Source organism: Loxodonta africana, chromosome 25 (genome assembly GCF_030014295.1).
Source record: "Loxodonta africana isolate mLoxAfr1 chromosome 25, mLoxAfr1.hap2, whole genome shotgun sequence".
NCBI classification, from domain to species: Eukaryota; Metazoa; Chordata; class Mammalia; order Proboscidea; family Elephantidae; genus Loxodonta; species Loxodonta africana.
This window is the reverse complement of record NC_087366.1, coordinates 50,870,143-50,886,533: the sequence shown is the minus strand read 5'-3', so window position 1 is coordinate 50,886,533 and position 16,391 is coordinate 50,870,143. Positions and strand designations below refer to the sequence as shown.

The 16,391-nt window shown below is 37.8% G+C and overlaps 1 protein-coding gene across 1 annotated transcript in view; it reads left to right on the top strand.

Moving 5' to 3' along the window:
- DNAH14 (dynein axonemal heavy chain 14) overlaps nucleotides 1–16,391 on the top strand; it is a 362,094-nt gene that overhangs the window by 306,775 nt on the left and 38,928 nt on the right. Inside the window, exons 72-74 of the mRNA XM_064276952.1 lie at nucleotides 3,074–3,168; nucleotides 3,991–4,147; nucleotides 8,579–8,789. Of these exons, the coding sequence (XP_064133022.1) occupies nucleotides 3,074–3,168; nucleotides 3,991–4,147; nucleotides 8,579–8,789 (463 nt within the window). The remainder of the gene's footprint in view (nucleotides 1–3,073; nucleotides 3,169–3,990; nucleotides 4,148–8,578; nucleotides 8,790–16,391) is intronic.

The window sequence follows — 16,391 nt, the reverse complement described above, 5'->3', positions numbered from 1 at the left end:
GTTATAGATAATTAACTTCTTGTCTTATGGAGCCTGGTGGCACAGTGGTTGAGAGCTTGGCTACTAACCAAAAGGTCAGCAGTTGAAATCCACCAGCAGCTCCTTGGAAACTCTGTGGAGCTGTTCTACTCCGTCCCACGGGGCTGCAATGAATCAGAATCAGATTGACAGCAATGGGTTTGATGTCTTTGTTTTTGCTTTGTTTTTGTCTTATTATAGATATCAGCCTCTTCATTCAAACATTTTTCCCAGTCTGTTAACTATCTAGTGGATTTGTTTATAGTATCTGTACCATACAAATGTTTAAGTGTTTGTATAGTCAGTTATGTCCTCATATATATATATGTATCTCAAGAAGTTTTATATATATATATACATATACATATATACATATGTTTTTTTTACACATACATATATACATATACCCAGAAAAAAACATATATATATATATATAAAACTTCTTGATTTCCAGTTCTCAGTAACAAGGTCTCCCCTAGATCTTTCTCCCTAGGTCATTATTGTTTTATTTTGTTGCATTGGTCACTAATCCATCTGGGATCCATTAATTACTATGTTTTAAGATAAGAGCCAGTAGCTTTTATTTAAAGAAACTCTCTATTGACCATTTTAGTAAAGTGAGACATCTTATTATTTTGCAAATAACTCTAATTTTACCTATTTTGTAACCTTAGATGTTCATGTATCATGGGTGTTTTTTCTTTTTAACTCAAGAAACCTGCATTAGCTATATTCAAAAAGGCTGTTTGTATAATCTAAGTTGTATTTTTTAAGTTGTATTTAGAGTTATACATTGGGAAAATATCATTGAAATATAAAGTAGGTGCAAAAGATAACTATATCTGGAACCATGGGAAATGAAGAATAAAAGCCACAAGGATATGAACACACACTTCACTAAAGAAGATATTCAGGCAGCTAACAGATACATGAGAAAATGCTCTCGATCATTAGCCATTAGAGAAATGCAAATTAAAACTACGATGAGATTCCATCTCACTCCAACAAGGCTGGCATTAATCCAAAAAACACAAAATAATAAATGTTGGAGAGGCTGCGGAGAGATTGGAACTCTTATACACTGCTGGTGGGAATGTAAAATGGTACAACCACTTTGGAAATCTATCTGGCGTTTTCTTAAAAAGTTAGAAATAGAACTACCATACAACCCAGAAATCCCACTCCTCGGAATATACCCTAGAGAAGTAAGAGCCTTCACACGAACAGATATATATGCACACCCTTGTTTATTGCAGCTCTGTTTACAATAGCAAAAAGCTGGAAGCAACCAAGGTGTCCATCAACGGATGAATGGTTAAATAAATTGTGGTATATTCACACAATGGAATACTACGCGTCGATAAAGAACAGTGAGGAATCTGTGAAACATTTCATAATATGGAGGAACCTGGAAGGCATTATGCTGAGTGAAATTAGTCAGAGGCAAAAGGAGAAATATTGTATAAGACCACTAGTATAAGATCTTGAGAAATACAATAAACTGAGAAGAACACATACTTTTGTGGTTACGAGGAGGGGAGGGAGGGAGGGAGGGAGAGGGTTTTTTACTGATTAATTAGTAGATAAGAACTGCTTTAGGTGAAGGGAAGGACAATACTCAATACATGGAAGGTCAGCTCAACTGGACTGGACCAAAAGCAAAGAAGTTTCCGGGATAAACTGAATGCTTCAAAGGTCAGCGGAGCAATGGTGGGGGTTTGGGGACCATGATTTAAGGGGACTTCTAAGTCAATTGGCAAAATAATTCTATTATGAAAACATTCTGCATCCCACTTTGAAATGTGGCGTCTGGGGTCTTAAATGCTAACAAGCGGCCATCTAAGATGCATCAATTGGTCTCAACCCACCTGGAGCAAAGGAGAATGAAGAACACCAAGGTCACACGATAACTAAGAGCCCAAGAAATAGAAAGGGCCACATGAACCAGAGACCTACATTATCCTGAGACCAGAAGAACTAGTTGGTGCGTGGCCACAATCGATGATTGCCCTGACAGGGAGCACAACAGAGAACCCCTGAGGGAGCAGGAGATCAGTGGGATGCAGACCCCAAATTCTCATAAAAAGACCACACTTAATGGTCTGACTGAGACTAGAGGAATCCCGGCGGTCATGGTCCCCAAACCTTTTGTTGGCCCAGGACAGGAACCATTCCCGAAGACAACTCATCAGACATAGAAGGGACTAGACAGTGGGTAGGAGAGAGATGCTGATGAAGAGTGAGCTAATTATATCAGGTGGACACTTGAGACTGTGTTGGCATCTCCTGTCTAGAGGGGGGATGGGAGGATAGAGAGAGTTGGAAGCTGGCAAAATTGTCACGAAAGGAGAGACTGGAAGGGTTGACTCATTAGGGGGAGAGCAAGTGGGAGTACGGAGTAAAGTGTATATAAACTTATATGTGACAGTCTGGCTTGATTTGTAAATGTTCACTTGAAGCTCCATAAAAGTTAATATAAATAAATAAATAAATAAAAGCCACCCCATTTCCACCTGGCGAGAGAGTGTGAGCCAGTAGGAAGCAGTATAAAAAAATTATAGTCTTAAACTTTTCAAAAATGGGATAATCTCCTCGCATTTCTGTTTGATTCCCATTTCCTGTATCTGTGGATTATGAATAGAGATCTTTAACCTCTGGAATCACTACTGACTCAATCTATATTCATCAGAAAAACATTACATATGCAGGAGCAGGTTATAAGTGTTGGTGGCTAGGCCCTTCTTTCTGTTCTTTCAGCTGCCCACCGTGTCGTTACATCACTATTCATCAACCAGTTCACTAGGACCAAGTTGAAACTTAAATTACCCTAATGGCCACTTTTTGTGAGTTATAAGGATAGTTACTGATGCCTCACATCCACGAAAATAAAGCTCACTTCAAAAGAATTCAGCCATGTTTTTAAAAAGTCACAAATTCCTCACAAAATTCTTATTGTGGTATCTTTTAGTGACCCAGAGCATTTTGATTGCTAATTTCAGCTTCCTTCTCTAACTTACACCTAGCTGACCTTTTTTTTTTTTTAATTGTGCGTTAGATGAAGTAGCTGAACTTTTGAACGAAGACGAAGAAATGTGTAGTCCTATAAATTTTCCCTGGGAGAAACTCACTTCATTTCAAAGACTTATTTTGGTAAGATCTGCTCTGAAAAAAAAAAAAAATTAATATTCTAAATGTTTTGAAAACTTTATTACTAACTGAAACCTTTCAAATTAGAATTTTATCAGGAAAATATATCCATTTTTAAAAGCTAACACTTACCAAACATTAATGTTTGAAGGAAGCACTTATATTCCACTCTCAACGTTTCTCTCACGTGGAAGTTCAGTTCAAGTAACACTTCTGACATTTCCTTGACCCCTTGTATACTGCTCGGTAGGGAGGAGGAAGACCTTAGAAGATAACAAATTTGAAATCTGAACTGAGAGTACATGCCTCAGCCTCTTCTTCCCTAACCCTTTTGGGATCTGCCTGCCTCCAATGCCATAAATGGTACAGGAACAGACCCTGGCCCTTGTGCTATCCTGGATTTTTTTTTTAATCCCTTCTTTTTCTACACCATGGGGTTTCCTTTCTCCAGATAGGCACAGCAGAGCAGGAAGAAACCCAGGGGAAAGGGGAAAGGTTTTTTTAGGGATTTTTTGTTTGTTTTCCCCCAGAATCAGGGAGGATGACTTGGATCTTCACAACCAAAGCAAGATCTCAGTCAGATTCTGAAAGAGATAGAGGCCCAAGTGGTCCTGGTATCCAGGAAGGGCCACAGGAAGGTTAAGAGCAGTGGTGGCAGATTTCGCACAACACAGCGTCTCTCCCGTTAAACTGCCCCCTCCAACTAACACCAGAAAACGCTGACTGAGAAGCTGAACAGTGAATACTTCTTAGTTTTGTTTCATTTTACCATCGGAGTATTCCACTGGGTGGTGTTTAAATTTTACCTTATGTTTTCTTTTCTAGGTAAAAATTCTTAGACCAGAGTGTTTAAAGAATTCAGTGAGAAAATTTGTTACTGAAAGTCTGGGAAATGAATATCTTCATACGACTGAAATTAACCTGAAAGAACCATATAAAGAATCAAGTGCCAGAACTCCACTGATACTTATCCACTCTGACGGTAAGCTGTTTGCGAACACTTAAGGTGATGGCACAGTTTCAATCAAAAGATGGGGAAACTCAATTCTGAGAGTATCAGGTATCTGTATTTAAAATATTTTCCTAATCCTCTAGAAAACTACTGAAACTAATAGAAGAGTTTGGCAGAGTCTCGGGTTATAAGATAAACATACAAAAGTCACTTGGATTCCTCTACATCAACAAAAGAACATTGAAGAGGAAATCACCAAATCAATACCATTCACAGTAGCCCCCAAGAAGATAAAATACTTAGGAATAAATCTTACCAAAGATGTAAAAGACCTATACAAAGAAAACTACAAAGTACTAGTGCAAGAAACTAAAAAGGACCTACATAAGTGGAAAAACATACCTTGCTCATGGATAGGAAGACTTAACATAGTAAAAATGTCTATTCTACCAAAAGCCATCTATACATACAATGCAATTCGGATCCAAATTCCAACGAATTTTTTTAATGTGATGGAGAAACAAATCACCAACTTCATATGGAAGGGAAAGAAGCCCCGGATAAGCAAAGCCTTACTGAAAAAGAAGAAGAAAGTGGGAGGCCTCACTCTGCCTGATTTTAGAACATATTATACAGCCACAGTAGTCAAAACAGCCTGGTACTGGTACAACAGGCACATAGACCAATGTAACAGAATTGAGAACCCAGATATAAATCCATCCACATATGAGCAGCTGATATATGACAAAGGGCCAGTGTCAGTTAATTGGGGAACAGATAGTCTTTTTAACAAATGGTGCTGGCATAACTGGATATCCATTTGCAAAAAAATGAAACAGGACCCATACCTCATACCATGCACAAAAACTAACTCCAAGTGGATCAAAGACATAAACATAAAGACTAAAACGATAAAGGTCATGGAAGAAAAAATAGGGACAACTTTAGGAGCCTTAATACAAGGCATAAACAGAATACAAAACATTACTAAAAATGACGAAGAGAAACCAGATACCTGGGAGCTCCTAAAAATCAAACACCTATGCTCATCTAAAGACTTCACCAAAAGAGTAAAAAGACCACCTACAGACTGGATAGAATTTTCAGCTACAACATCTCCGACCAGCGCCTGATCTTTAAAATCTATATGATTCTGTTGAAACTCAACCACAAAAAGACAAACAACCCAATCAAAAAGTGGGCAAAGGATATGAACACGCACTTCACTAAAGAAGATATTCAGGCAGCTAACAGATACATGAGAAAATGCTCTCGATCATTAGCCATTAGAGAAATGCAAATTAAAACTACGATGAGATTCCATCTCACTCCAACAAGGCTGGCATTAATCCCAAAAACACAAAATAATAAATGTTGGAGAGGCTGCGGAGAGATTGGAACTCTTATACACTGCTGGTGGGAATGTAAAATGGTACAACCACTTTGGAAATCTATCTGGCGTTTTCTTAAAAAGTTAGAAATAGAACTACCATACAACCCAGAAATCCCACTCCTCGGAATATACCCTAGAGAAATAAGAGCCTTCACACGAACAGATATATGCACACCCATGTTTATTGCGGCTCTGTTTACAATAGCAAAAAGCTGGAAGCAACCAAGGTGTCTATCAATGGATAAATGGTTAAATAAATTATGGTATATTCACACAATGGAATACTACGCGTCGATAAAGAACAGTGAGGAATCTGTGAAACATTTCATAATATGGAGGAACCTGGAAGGCATTATGCTGAGTGAAATTAGTCAGAGGCAAAAGGAGAAATATTGTATAAGACCACTAGTATAAGATCTTGAGAAATACAATAAACTGAGAAGAGCACATACTTTTGTGGTTACGAGGAGGGGAGGGAGGGAGGGTGAGAGAGAGTTATTTACTGATTAGTTAGGAGATAAGAACTACTTTAGGTGAAGGGAAGAACAATACTCAATACATGGAAGGTCAGCTCAACTGGACTGGACCAAAAGCAAAGAAGTTTCTGGGATAAACTGAATGCTTCAAAGGTCAGCGGAGCAAGGGCGGGGGTTTGGGGACTATGGCTTAAGCGGACTTCTAAGTCAATTGGCAAAATAATTCTATTATGAAAACATTCTGCATCCCACTTTGAAATGTGGCGTCTGGGGTCTTAAATGCTAACAAACAGCCATCTAAGATGCATCAATTGGTCTCAACCCATCTGGATCAAAGGAGAATGAAGAACACCAAGGTCACAAGGTAATTATGAGCCCAAGAGACAGAAAGGGCCACATGAACTAGAGACTTACATCATCCTGAGACCAGAAGAACTAGATGGTGCCCGGCCACAACCGATGACTGCCCTGACAGGGAGCACAACAGAGAACCCCTGAGGGAGCAGGAGATCAGTGGGATGCAGACCCCAAATTCTCATAAAAAGACCACACTTAATGGTCTGACTGAGACTAGAAGAATCCCGGTGGTCATGGTCCCCAAACCTTCTGTTGGCCCAGGACAGGAACCATTCCCGAAGACAACTCATCAGACATGGAAGGGACTGGACAATGGGTTGGAGAGAGATGCTGATGAAGAGTGAACTACTTGTATCAGGTGGACACTTGAGACTGTGATGGCATCTCCTGTCTGGAGGGGAGATAGGAGGGTAGAGAGGGTTAGAAACTGGCAAAACCGTCACGAAAGGAGAGACTGGAAGGAGGGAGCGGGCTGACTCATTAGGGGGAGAGTAAGTGGGAGTATGGAGTAAGGTGTATATAAGCTTATATGTGACAGACTGACTTGATTTGTAAACTTTCACTTAAAGCACAATAAAAATTATTTTTAAAAAATCAAAAAAAATCTATTTTCCTATTTGTGTTTAAATATTTTGGAAAAGGGACCAATTAAAACTTTAACCTGTATTAAGAATTATCTTTCTAAAATATAAAAGAACAAAAGGAGTAAGACTTCCCAGATTCATAGTTATGGAAAACTTTATCGGTGCTGATTTTTCCTGCAGAAAATGCCTTCCAAACATGGATTATTGATCTGAAATTTGGGATCGCCCTTACATTTATTAACTGTTTTGATTAAACTTGATTTATAAATACACATGTACATACACACATATATTTGTATTTATATATACACATATATATAATACATATTATATATATAACTATATATAAAATAAACTATCAGAAATTGGCCTTCCTGGCCAAGCCCTTGTAGTCCTCCAAACCCTTTTTTTTTTTTTTCTTTTTCCTGTGTTTGCTGTACAGATCCTAAGCAAAGTATTCGTTTATCTTCTGTTCTTCATAGCCTGCAAATCTGATCTGTCTTCAGAATTAACCATTGTTAAAAGTTTGAGCCCATTAAGCAAAAACCTTGTCCAGAGTGCCTCCACCTGGAGGTTTTCTCACTTGAAGCTTTTTCCTGTGTAAAGCACCTGACTAAAAGTCTGACGGAGTCCCTGGGTAGTGTTATTGGTTAAGCACTTGACTACTAACCAAAAGGTTGGCAGTTCAAATCCACGCAGAGGTGCCTTGGAAGAAAGGCCTAGCAAGTTGCTTCTGAAAGGCGGCAGCCTTGAAGGCCCTATGGAGCACAGTTCTACTCTGCACACGTGGGGTCACCATGAGTCAGAATGGACACTGCATAGGTGGGGTCACCATGAGTCGGAATGGACTCTGCACACCTGGGGTCACCATGAGTTGGAATGGACTTCCTAGCAACTGGTTACTGGTTATAAGCCTGACATACTCATAAGAAGTGCTGTCAATTTCTTCAAAACTCGACCCAAGGTGGCAGTTAGGAACTCTGGCCATCACATCCATGTTGTAAACAACAGAATAGAAGAAAGAAGGGCACATCTCCTCCCTTTAAGAAGACATCCAAAGTATTACACGACACTTTTGCTAAAAAAAACTTTTGCTGCCAAAACCTGTTCACAAAACTTAAATGTCCATACCCAGCTACAAGAGAGGCTAAAAATGTAACATTTTAGCAGGGTACACAGCCATCTGGAATAACACTGAGGTTCATCTACAGAGGAAACCCTGGTGGCTTAGTGGTTAAGTGCTACCACTGCGAACTAAAAGGTTGGGAGTGCAAATCTACCAGGTGCTCCTTGGAAACTCTATGGGGCAGCTCTACTCTACCCTATAGGGTCACTGTGAGTTGGAATCGACCCGACGGCAACAGGTTTGGTTTTTTGGTTTTCATCTACAGAAGAGGGACAAATAAACGTTGGAGCAGAGAGCCAGCAGTTACTGCTGAGGTAAATATTATCATCCCCAAATGTTAGAAAACCAAGGTCACTTGGCTAGTAAGTGACGAAGCCAAAATTTGAATTCTGGATTCTAATTTCAGAGCCTATAGTCCTTCCACTATAGCTACATCTTCTCCCGCCACGGCTCAGTACATACTGGATTGTGTTTTTAAGAAGGAATAAAGTAAGTTAACAGTTTTATATACTTCCCGGCACACAGGTATTGACCCCACCGGCCTTCTCCTGAGATTTGCACAAGAGTTAAAAGGAACAACGCATCATGTGACCATGATTTCTTTGGGTCGGGGCCAGGCAGCTAAAGCAGAAGATCTCATTGTTAAGGCACGAATCAAAGCAGGACAGTGGGTCTTCCTCCAGAACTGCCACCTTGCAGCATCGTTTATGCCACGGCTCTGCACTATTATAGAATCGTAAGAGTTTTACATTTATTTGGAAGGGATCAAATTAATTATCAAACCTATTAAGTAAAACTGGAAATGGCAACATATACTGTGCTTATAACAATAATAAAATAATGTGTTGACCGCTCAGAGGAAACTTAAACTATGAGTTCTCTTTTCTCTAAGAACTTGAAGACTGCACTAAGAATACATCTGTTTTTAATTAGAATGAAAAACTCATTAGTTTTTGCTCCCTATCTTGTATATCACTTTCTCTCCTCAAACTTTCTCAATAGATATATATATACATACGTAGACATACATATATATATGTGTTGACCTATAACAGTTTTGAATATTCTACTTGATTCCCAATACAGAGTAATATCTTTCATATTATTTTCAGTGATGATTTATTTCCCAGCCTATATTTAGTACCTATTCTGACTTTCTCTGGCTGAACCCACTTTTCTAGGCTGTACCCTCCAAAGCACTTACTTTACCATCCCAGGCATAGATTTCCTTAGGTTCAGCCTTCTTGTTTGCAGTGGAAGTGGTTGAAAGTTGACTGTGATAACTTTGAGTGACGAATTATCAATGTGTTCAATTGGTAATATTTTAACAGGTGGCATTCTATACTTTTTCTCCAGCCTGGCATTTCTGTCTGCTTTACTTTGTGGGGCCAGTATTGTATTATAAAAAGGTGTTTAGATGAGGGTCCCCTCTCTGTGCTGTGACCTTTATGCTGTGAGCATTCATAAGGAAACTATAAATTCAAAATGCTTGACTCCTGCCTTACAAGCTTTACTAATACCATTCCTGCTATTCTCAGACTCTTACTCTTCTACCAATTTAAAAGCAACTTATTTAATAATTTCTCTTTTTCACGTTTATTTCATCACTTAAGAGTTAGGGACAGAAGACAAAATTACTTAGTTACACACGTCAATATGTACAAAATTTGGAAGATAATACAAAAGTTTCTACCAGCCTTTCATTTATTATGCATTCAAGAAATATTTATAGGGCACCTACTCTTTGTCAAATATTATTCTAGGCACGGGGAACACAGCATGGGCCAGACAGACACTATCCCAGAGACAGTCATAAACAAGAAAATGGCAGACAGCAGTGTGTCATTTAGGAAAAATGGGGGGGGGGGAGCTTAATAACAGTTATTAAAGATACACAAGAAGAAATTATTTTATAATCAGAGTATGATTAAAAGAAATTCACACTTCTTGATCACATCAAGGCTGCAGAGTTTCAGGTCCACCACTCTAACGGCTCACAGTGGAAGAAGAGAAAAACATTTCTTAAATTTAGAAATTAAAGAAATATGTTCACAATATATTGCTGAGAGGAAAAAACAGGCTACAAAAAATATGTTCAGTATAATGTTATTTTAAAAATAAGAGTGATGCAAAGACAGAAAGAGAAAAAAATGCACTTATAACTACTACTTAGTGGAATTTCAGGCAACTTTTGTTTTTCTGTTTCATTTTTTGTTTGTTTTGAGGTTTGGTTTTGGTTCAGTGTTTTTTTTTTTTTTTTCGTGGTAAACTTTTAAAAAATAATTTCAAACTTGCAGAAAAGTTGTAAGAACAGTACAAAAACGCCCCTATACCCTTCATCCTGATTTCCCAATTGTTAACATTTGCATGGTCATTTCTCACTCTAATATAATTACATACATCCATTTTTATTAGAAAAAGAAATACGTCTATTTTTGCTGAATCATTTGAAAATAAATTGCAGAAATAATGTCCATTGATCCCTAAATATTTCAGTGTGCATTATTTATTATCTAATCAACAGAACTGATCATATTCATATTTAGCCAATTGTCCCAATAATATCTCTTATTGCAGAAAAGAAAGAAGTTCTGGTCCAGGTTCCAATTCAGGATTGCTCATTGCACTCAGTTATTGTGTCCCTTAATGTCCCTTAAATCTCCTTTAATCTGTAACAGTGCCTCAGGCTTTGTCTGCCATCACTTTACATTTTTGAAAAGCACAAGCCTATTATTTTGTAGAGTGGCCCTCAATTTGACTTTGTCTGATGTTTTCTCATGGTTAGATTCAGTTATACATCATTGCAGGAACGCCACAGAAGTGATGGTGCGTCTTTCTTGATCCTTTCAAGAGACTCATGTCAATCTGTCCCATTCCTGCTGAGTTAAGTCTTTGTTTTTTTATTGTGGTAAATATATATGTAGTAAAACATTTACTATTTCCATTTTTTTTACATGTACAATTCAGTGACAACATTAATTACCGTCATCATGTCATTCAACCATCACCACAATCTATTTCCAAATTTTTTCATCATGTCTCCTAAGCAACAAGTCACTTTTTCCCCCTCCTTCACACACCACTAATACACTTTGGTTTCTATATACTTGCCTATTCTGGATATTTCATGTAAGTGCATCATACACTATTTGTCCTTTTGTGACTGACTGACTTCACTCAGCATAATTTCTTCAAGCTTCATTCATATTTAGCATGAATGAATACTGGCTGAGTAATATTCCATTGTATGTAAACCAAAAACCAAACCCACTGCCGTCAAGTCGATTTCGACTCATAGCGACCCTATAGGACAAAGTAGAGCTGCCCCATAGGATTTCCAAGGAGCGGCTGATGGATTCAAAGTGTCAAACTTTTGGTTAGCTCTTAACCACTGCACGCACCATCAGGGCTCCGTCCATGTATGTAGGCACCACATTTTGTTCATCCATTCATCTGTTGATGGACTTTTAGTTTGATTCCACTTTTTGGCTATTGTGGATAGTGCTGCGATGAACGCTGGTGTACATGTGTCTTTCCGTCGCTACTTTCAAGTCTCTTGGGTATATACCTAGGAGTGGAATTACTGGGTCATATGGTACTTCTATGTTTAACTTTTTGAGGAACCAACAAACTGTTTTCCACAGTGGCTGTACTATTTTTACATTCCCACTAGCAAAGCATAAGTGTTTCAATTTCTCCACATCCTCACCATCATTTGTTGTTTCCCGCTTTTGTTTCTTTTTCATCGCAGCCATCTTAGTGAATGTGAAGTGATATCTCATTGTGGCTTTGATTTGTATTTCCCTAATAACTAATGACATTGGGGATTTCTCATTTGTTTGTTGGTGACTTGTATTTCTTTGATGAAATGTTTATTCAAGTCCCTTGCCCATTTTTTCATTGTGTTGTTTGTCTTTTTGTTGTTAAGTTGTAGAGTTCTTTATATACTCTAGATATTAAACCCCTATTAGATATATGGTTTTCAAAATGTTTCTCCCAATCTGTAGGTTATCTCTTTGTTGATAAACTCGACAAAAAAAAGTTTTTAATTTTGATAAAGTCGAATTTATCCATGTTGTCTTTTGTTGTTCGTGCTTTTTGGTGTCATATCTAAAAGTGCATCGTTTAAAAAAAAAAAAAAAAACTAGGTCCAGAAGCATTTTAAGAGTTTTATAGTTTTAGTTCATATGTTTAGTTCCTTCACCCATTTTGAGTTAGTGTTCATATATGTTGTATAGGGCCAGATTCATTCTTTTGCTTATGGAAATCCTGTTGTCCCAGCACCGTTTATTAAAGAGACTATTCTTTCCCCATTGAATGGACTTACTACTCTTGTCAAGAATCAGTAGACTATAGATGTTTATTTCTGGACTCTCAATTCTGTTCCATTGGTCTATATGTCTATCGTTATAACAGCTTTGGCTTTTTGGGGCCCTTTAAGTTCCGTATAGATTTGAGGATTGGCTTTTTCATTTCTGCAAAGAAGGCTGTTTGGATTTGATGGGGATTGCACTGAATCTATAGATTTCTTTAGGTAGTATTGACAAGTCAATAATATTAAATCTTTCTATGAACACAGAATGTCCTTCTACTTGTGTAAGTCTTCTTTAATTTATCGCAGTAATGTTTATAGTTTTCCATATACAAGTCTTTCATCTTTCTGGTTAAATTTATTCCTAGGTATTTTTCTTTTCATTTTATTCTTTAGATGCCATTGTAGATGGAATTGTTTCCTTAATTTCCTTTTCAGATTGCTCTTTCCTGATGTGTTAAAACCTGACTGATTTTTGGGCATTGACCTTGTATGTTACCACTTTGCTGAATTCATTTATTAGCTCAAGTATCTCTTTTATGCATTCTTTGGAGTTTTCTGTATACAGGGTTGTGTAACCTACAAACAGGGTAGTTTTACTTATTCCTTCCCAATTTGGATACCTTTTTTTTTTCTTGCCTAATTGCTCTGGCTTGAACTTCCAGTACAATATTGAATAGCAGTAGTGAGAGCAGGTATCCTTGTCTAGTTCCTGATTTTAATGGGAAAGCTCTCGGTCTTTTTCATTGAGTACGATGTTGTTGTAGATGTTGTTGTTGTTAGTTGCCATCAAATCAGCTCTCCCTCATGTGACCCCCATGGACAACAGAATAAAATGCTGCCTGGTCCCCACACCATCCTCATGGTCACTAGCATGTTTGAATCCACTGTTGCCTGCCAACCTAGGAGCCTCACCTTCCAGCACTATAGTGGACAATATTCTGTTGTGATCCATAGGGTTTTTGTTTGTTTGTTTTGTTGTTGTTCTCATAATTTATTTTTTAATTGTGGTGAGAATGTACATAACAAAACATACGTCATCTCCACAATTTCTGGATGTACAATTCAGTGACATTGATTACATTCTTCAAGTTGTGGAACCATTGTCACTATCTGTCTTAGTCATCTAGTGTTTAGTCAGAAATACCACAAATGGATGGCTTCAACAAAGAGAATTTATTCTCTCACAGTCCAGTAGGCTACAAGTCCAAATTCAGGGTGTCAACTCCAGGGGAAGGCTTTCTCTCTATGTCAGCTCTGGAGGAAGGTCCTTGCTCTCAATCTTCCCTTGGTCTAGGAGCTTCTCCACGCAGGAACCTCATGTCTAAAGGACACACTCTGCTCCCAGCACTGCTTTCTTGGTGGTATGAGGTCCCAGTGTTTCTCTGCTCGCTTCTCTCTTCTGTATCTCAAAAGAGATTGGCTTAAGACACTATCTAATCTTATAGATCTCATCACTACAACTGCCGTTAATCCATCTGATTAACATCATAGTGACAGGATTTACAACACACAGGGAAATCATATCAGGTGACAAAATGGTAGACAATCATATGATACTGGGAATCATGACCTAGCCAAGTTGGCAGATACTTTTGGGGGACACAGTTCAATCCATGACACTATCCTTTTCCAAATCATTCCACACCATTGACATATACTCAAGACTCTCTATGCAAAAACCCTCCTTTCCCTCTGCCTCCCACACCTGGTAACCATGAATAGTCTTTGGTTTCTGTATATTTGCTTATTTCATATAAGTGAGATCATACAGTATTTGTCCTTTTGTGACTGACCTATTTAACTTGTATGCATCAAGACTACATTTCTCTTTACGGCTGAGTAGTATTCCGTTGTATGTATGTATCACATTTTGTTTATCCATTCATTTATTAATGGACATTTCTATTGTTTCCATCTTTTGGCTATTGTGAAAAGTGCAGCAATGAATATTTGTGTACACGTTTCTGTTTATGTTCTTGCCTTCACTTCTGGGTATATACCTAGGGTTGGGATTGCTGAGTCATGTGGTAGCTCTATATGCAACATAATGAGGGACTGTGAAAATGTTTTCCACAGCAACTCCACCCTTTTACATTCCCACCAGCAACGGATGAGGGTTCCAGTTTCTCCACAACCTTGTCAACATCTGTTGTCTTCTGGTTTTTTTTAATCATTGCCATTCTAATAGGGGTGAGGTGGTATCTCATTGCAGATTTGGTTTGTATCTCTTTAATGGATAGTGACGTTGAGCATCTTTTCATGTGCTTATTGGCCATTTTAATATCCTCTTTCAGGAAATACCTGTTCAAGCCCTTTGCCCATTTTTTAGTTAGATTGTTTGTCTTCTTGTTGTTAAGTTGTAGAAGTTTTTTTGTGTTTCGTTTCATTTTTGTTCGGGGGGACGGCTATCAGACCCTTACTGGATATAGAGTTCCTGGAAAGTTTCTCCCAATCTGTGATCCATGGGATTTTAATTGACTAATTTTTTAATGTAGCTTGCATTGCCAGGCCTTTCTTTCTAGTCTGTCTTAGTCTAGAAGCTTTCCACCATAGGTGACCCTGCTGGTATTTTAAATACTGATGGCATAGCTTCCAGCATCATAACAGCACTCGTGGTCGATTCAAATTACTGACCTTTTGGTTAGCAGCCAAGCTCTTACGCACTGTGCCATCAGGACTCCAGTATGATGTTAGCAGTGAGTTTTTTCATAAATGCCCTTTATCTTATTGAGGAATTTACTTTCTATTCCTAGCTTGTTGAGTGATTTTATTATGAAAGGGTGTTGAATTTCGTCAAATGCCTTTTCTGTGCTGATTGAGATGATCATGTGGTTCTTTTTTTTCTTGTTCTATTACTGCAGTGTATTACGTTGATTGATTTTTCTAATGTTAAATCACCCTTGCATTCCTGGGATAAATTCTGCTTGGTCATGGTGTATAATCCTTTTAACATGCTTTTAGTTTGGTTGTGCTAGTATTTCATTGAGGATTTTTTCATCTATATTCATAAGAGATAGTGGTCTATAGTTTTTTTTCTTGTGGTGTCTTTGCCTGGCTTTGGTACTAGGTTGACGCTAGCCTCATAGAATGAGTTAGGAAGTGTTCCCCCCTCTTCTATTTTTTGGAAAATTTAAGTAGGATTGAAGTCACTTCTTCTATAAATGTTTGGTAAAATTCCCCAGTGAAGCCATCTGGACCAGGATTTTTCTTTGTTGGGAGGTTTTTGCTGATTCAGTCTCTTCATTTGTTACAAGTTGGTTTGAGATTCTCTGTTTCTTCTTGAGTCAATGTAAGAGATTTATGCGTTTCTAGGAATTAGTCCACTTCATCCTAGTTATCTAAATTTGTTGGTATACAATTGTTCATAGGATTCTCTTACGATTCTTTTTATATCTGTAGGATCTATTTTAATGTCCTCATTTTCATTTCTGACTTTGCATCTTCTCTCTTTTTTTCTTTGTTAGCCTAGCTAAAGGTTTGTCAATTTTACTGGTCTTTTCTAAAAACCAATGTCTGGTCTTAATTCTCTCTGTTGCTTTTCTATTCTCTATTTCATTTATCTCTGCTCTGATCTTTGTTCTTTTCTTTCTTCTGATTGCTTTGTGTTTGGTTTACTCTTCTTTTTCTAGTTCCTCAAGTTGTAGGATTAGGTTGATTTAGTTTTGTCTGCTTTTACAATGTAGGTGTTTACCATTAAAAGTTTCCCTCTGAACACTGCTTTAGCTACATGCCATAAGTTTTGATGTGTGGTGCTTTCATTTTCATTCAACTATAAGTATTTTCTGATTTCTTTCTTGACTTGTTAGTTGTTTATAGAGCATCGTATGATTTCTACATATTTGTGTTTTCCAAATTCTTTTCTATTGATTTCTAACATCATTCCATTACGGTTGAAGAAGATACTCTGTATGATTTCAATCTTTTTAAATTTACTGAGACTTGCTTTGTGATTTAACATGTGGCCTCTCCTGGAGAATGATCCGTGTGCCCCGGAGAGCAATGTATATTGTGCTGTTTGTTGGG